This window comes from Boleophthalmus pectinirostris, unplaced genomic scaffold, assembly GCF_026225935.1.
Source record: "Boleophthalmus pectinirostris isolate CB_2022bp ecotype Guang Dong unplaced genomic scaffold, ASM2622593v1 HiC_scaffold_4, whole genome shotgun sequence".
Taxonomy (NCBI): Eukaryota; Metazoa; Chordata; class Actinopteri; order Gobiiformes; family Gobiidae; genus Boleophthalmus; species Boleophthalmus pectinirostris.
Genome location: NW_026571353.1, coordinates 8,428,322 through 8,433,270, shown reverse-complemented (window position 1 = coordinate 8,433,270; position 4,949 = coordinate 8,428,322). Strand labels below are relative to the sequence as shown.

The 4,949-nt window shown below is 39.5% G+C and overlaps 1 protein-coding gene across 1 annotated transcript in view; it reads left to right on the top strand.

Annotated features, from left to right (window-relative positions):
• The window catches only part of niban2b (niban apoptosis regulator 2b), an 85,840-nt gene extending 84,383 nt beyond the window's left edge, over positions 1 to 1,457 (top strand). The window contains exons 12-13 of the mRNA XM_055161485.1: positions 1,159 to 1,302; positions 1,422 to 1,457. Of these exons, the coding sequence (XP_055017460.1) occupies positions 1,159 to 1,302; positions 1,422 to 1,457 (180 nt within the window). The remainder of the gene's footprint in view (positions 1 to 1,158; positions 1,303 to 1,421) is intronic.
• The last annotated feature ends 3,492 nt before the right edge of the window (positions 1,458 to 4,949 follow it).

Here is a 4,949-nt window from a genome sequence, read left to right as displayed (position 1 = left end):
ACAGAGGACACACTCTGGATCTGGTCATCACCTATGGCCTGACCACTAGTGTGTCCTCTGTTGTTGACCTGGCTGTGTCTGACCACTACTGTGTGTTTTTTAACATCACTGGTTTTATACACCGGGAGACCTCTGTGAGAACTGTGAGGAAGCGCCGTCTGACCCCTGAAGTGGCTGCAAATTTTATCGAAGTTTTAAATAAAAATCCCCCAGTGGTTTTACCTGCCCCTTGCGATTTTATCACTGACCATTTTAACAGTAGACTACGGTCAGCTCTGGATCTGGTTGCTCCACTCAAAACTAAAAACATCAAAACTAAGCTAAAACCCCCATGGAGAAATGAAGAGCTGAAAAAATCCAAGAGAGAGTGCAGGAGGGCAGAACGTAGATGGAGAAAAAACAAAACTACAATAAACTATCAATTATTTAGTGATCAACAACGGACTTACAACAACGCAATAAGAAACACAAGAAACCATTACTTTTCTACATTAATAACCAATAACAAAAATAATCCAAAAGTTCTTTTTTCAACCATCGACAACATTTTAAACCCTGATTTTAGCACGTTTTACTTAACGCCCACTGACTCTCTCTGTGAGCAGTTTGCAGACCACTTCATGGGTAAGATAAACACTATCAGATGTGATATTTTATCTTGTCAAAGCTCTGTTTTTAGTACATCTGAGTGTTTGTCTAGACCAGAGGAAACACTGGACAGTTTTGTCCTGGTTAATGCTGAGATGCTTGACAAAGTTTTCTCCTCAGTGAGGCCCACCACATGTCTTTTAGATCCGATTCCTACCCCATTTTTTAAGTCATTTTATGGATCTTTTAGGGATGAGCTTTTAACCATGATGAATTGCTCTCTTCAGACGGGGGTCTTTCCCTCTGCCTTCAAAACTGCAGTGGTGAGGCCCCTGCTGAAGAAGAGCAATTTAGATTTTAATGATTTTAACAACTACCGACCAGTGTCTAAACCTACCATTTTTTAAGCAAAATTTTAGAAAAACTTTGTTTTTATTCAACTAAATTATTTTTTTAGATGATCATAACATTTTGGAAAAATTTCAGTCTGGTTTTAGGGTGAACCACAGCACCGAGACCGCCTTGGCAAAGATTTTAAATGATTTTAGAATAAATTGTGATTCACAAAAGGTGACCGTGTTGGTTCTACTGGATCTGAGCGCTGCCTTTGACACAGTAGACCACACTATTCTTTTAACTCGCCTAAAAGACCTCGGCCTCTCCGGTGCTGTTCACAAATGGTTCACATCCTACCTCACAGACAGAACATTTATGGTGAGTGTAGACACATGCTCCTCCAGGGTCCATAAAATCACATGTGGTGTGCCCCAGGGCTCCATTTTAGGCCCTGTGCTTTTTAATTTGTACATGCTCCCTCTTGGTGGTGTCATCAGGAGACATGGAATCAACTTCCACAGCTACGCAGATGATACGCAGCTTTACATCTCCATGTCTCCTGATGACACCAGACCAATGGATGCTCTTTTTAACTGCATTCTAGATATCAAATCCTGGATGGCAGAAAACTTTCTCCAGCTTAACCAGGACAAAACTGAGGTTTTAGTCATTGGTCCTGAGGCCCAGAGAGAGAAACTTTTACCCAAACTACAAAGCACAGTCTTTTAACCCTTCTCCACAAGTGAAAAACCTGGGCGTCATTATTGACTCTGAGCTGACTTTTATTCCACACATTAAGAACATTACAAAAATTGGTTTCTATCACTTAAAAAACATAGCCAGAGTCCGCCCCATTCTCTCTCTGGCCAACACCGAGACGCTGATGCATGCTTTTATCACCAGTCGAATAGACTACTGTAATGCCCTGCTCTCTGGTCTTCCCAAAAAGACTATTTCAGGTTTACAATTACTACAAAATTCAGCAGCACGTGTCCTGACGAGGACCAGAGGGCGGGACCACATTACACCGGTTTTAAAATCACTGCATTGGCTCCCTGTGAGTTTCAGGATCGATTTTAAAGTTCTTTTACTGGTTTTTAAATGTCTTAATGGTCTTGGGCCTTCTTATCTTTCAGAACTCCTTTTACCTTACGAACCCTCGCGGACCCTGCGCTCCTCCGGCAGCAGGCTCCTGGTCATTCCCAAAGTCAGGACACACACTCACGGAGAGGCGTCTTTTCAGTACTGTGGCCCTCGTCTATGGAACTGCCTGCCGGAGGAGCTCAGGGCTGCAGAGAACGTTCATGTTTTTAAGAGTAGGCTCAAGACCCACCTTTTTAGCTTAGCTTTTGAATGAAATATCATATTTTTTACTTGTTTCTACTATACACATTTTAATTTATATTTATTTATTTTAGACTTATTTTTAGGATATGCAGTGTTTCCTCTGTAGGAGCCTCTGCATCAGGAGCAGAGGTCGGCTGTAGCTGTCGGGTCTGTCCCGTGGGCTCCTGGTGGAGAGTTGGAGCTTGGGCTTCATCTCTTCCCTGGCTCCTGTGGTGGTTCCTGGTGGTGGTGGACGTCTCTCTGCTCTGATGATGCTTTGTCAACTGGTTCGCCTGTATTCAGCCTCACATTTTACTATGTGTTGTTTTATGTATTTTAGCAGGTTAATGTGTATGTGTGTGTGTGGGGGGGGGTTTGGGTGTTTGGGTGTCTGTGATGTTTGGTTGTGTCGAGTTGGGCAGCTGTGGGGGTTGGGTTGGTGGGTGGGTGGAAATGTGGGATTGTTTTTAATCTGTGTAAAGCACTTTGTGTTACATTTTTGTATGAAAAGTGCTTTATAAATAAAGTTTGATTGATTGATTGATTGATCTTGTGATTATTCTTCAATTAATCATTTGGTTGTTCAGAAGGTGAAGGCTTCTTCTACTTCAGTCTCCCTCCAAAAGGGAGGGACAGTTTCATTTCAGTACAAACATGTCTTTCTGCAAGGAGAATTGTAAGTGTGGTTTTAACTTTATTACCACGGAATCATGCAGGTGACGTGCCACCTCCAGAAAATTCGATCCTGCACTATGAAAGGAAAATAAAGCATGATGGGTAATATGGTTTGTTAATGAATTGCTTAGCGAGCAAAGACCCAAAGTCAATGCCCTGCACCCAACCGTTCCTACAGTTCATATATACATACAATACATGTGCAAAATGTTTTCAATCTTCTGAAATAGTGAACATTTCAATGGAAATGGAAATTCATAATAAGACATGTAATCAACGCTCGCTCTGTGCCCAACCTTTAGTATCCAGATATTTACAACGACTTCATTCATTCAACATCGTCCTACACCACCTAAGAACTGAATTAAGGGGGGATTCCGTGCCGGTACACTGGCAAGAAAGACTTTTGGTATATATCATTTCATTTAGTGTAAATCCCTTCTTCATTTGTGTGGAGCTGGTCCCTCTCCAGAAATGAAATGTTGACTGCACAGACGATTGAACTCAGTGGCTCGGCCCGCTCTTTTTATGTCGCTCTCCACGTCTGTTTGGGATCTTTATCAGCCGGGATCTGATAGAAAGATACTTTGGCCTCTTGGCGAGCTACAACTCCAGGTTGGAGACCAATGCTCTACAAAATATCTACAGTACGTGCTTCAATAATGACAATATAACAGAAAGTGATATATTAGATGTTTGAGAACAATAAAACACAAAAGATTTCACCATCCCTGCTTTGCAAAAGTGCCAATCCAGTAATGAACCAGAATTAAAGTGGGACTAGACTAGTACCAGCTGGGTCTGAACCAAGACTAACCTAGAATTAAACTAGAACTTAACCAGGTCTAAAGATAAACTGGACAATGATTAATATAAACTAACACTAACACAGAACAAAAGCAGATCTAAAGCAGGATTTCCAAAAGTAGTAAAACAAGAGGAAATAGTTGAATATTTGGAAGTTGGGCTGTAAGGTGAGTCGATCTATGACTTGAACGATGAAACAACTTTATATATCATTCTAGATATAAATACAAACCAAAGTAAACTGGGGCCAAAACTTGTTCTAACTTTGAAGTAAGTTAGTCAATCACTAGAAATGTCAGTAGGGCTAAGTATTAATCTTGGCACTTGAATATCAGCGAGTAGTACTCAGTTACATCTACTCCATTTACTTGAGTCACGTTTTAATAAAACTGTACTTGTCAGATAAGTTCTCAGACACCATACATTATTCTTACATCCAGGGCAGCCGCGGGGTCTGAAAAGTCTTCAAAAGGTCTTCAATTTCATGTATTCAAATGAAAAGTGAAAGACAAATTGTACATGATCACACATTTCTATAGATGTAACTAACTTAATGATATAAACTCCAAAAAACATTTGATCATCTTTATCGGCAAAAATGTTATTAGAGAATTGAAGGCAGTTGTGATTTGAGCATTGTTAACCTACATACCTGCTAGCCTATTTTTTTTTTTCAGCTGTAATAAGAGTATGTTTTTGAATTGTTTAAATTAGGCTAATCATTGCTTTATATCTCAAAGAATATACCATTTTACATCCAAATTAGTTATCGGTGTATGATAACTAATTTGGATGTAAAATTGTATATTGGTAAAAGTACTGTAAAAATAACAGTACTTTTACTTGAGAAAAAGTTACTCTTCTCACTCTGACAAAAGCTTTACGTTGACAATATTAAATAATTAGAAAATTTGTGTTCCTTCCACCTCAAGTTACTCTTTGAAGGATAGGCTGGTAAATGGTAAATGGTCCTAAATATGTTTTACTCTTAGACTTGAGTGATTTTTTGGACTACTACTTTGTACTTCTACTTGACTAAAATTATTCAATATATTATTAAAGTAACGTTACTCTTACTTGAGCTGAAATTTAGGCCACTCTATCAGCAAATCTATGGTCTACCCACCTCTGATGCGCAGGAAGTCTGTATTTTGTATTTCACATTTGTAAACACATTTTACTTTGAAAACCGGAAGCAGCGTGATTCCACTTCAGGT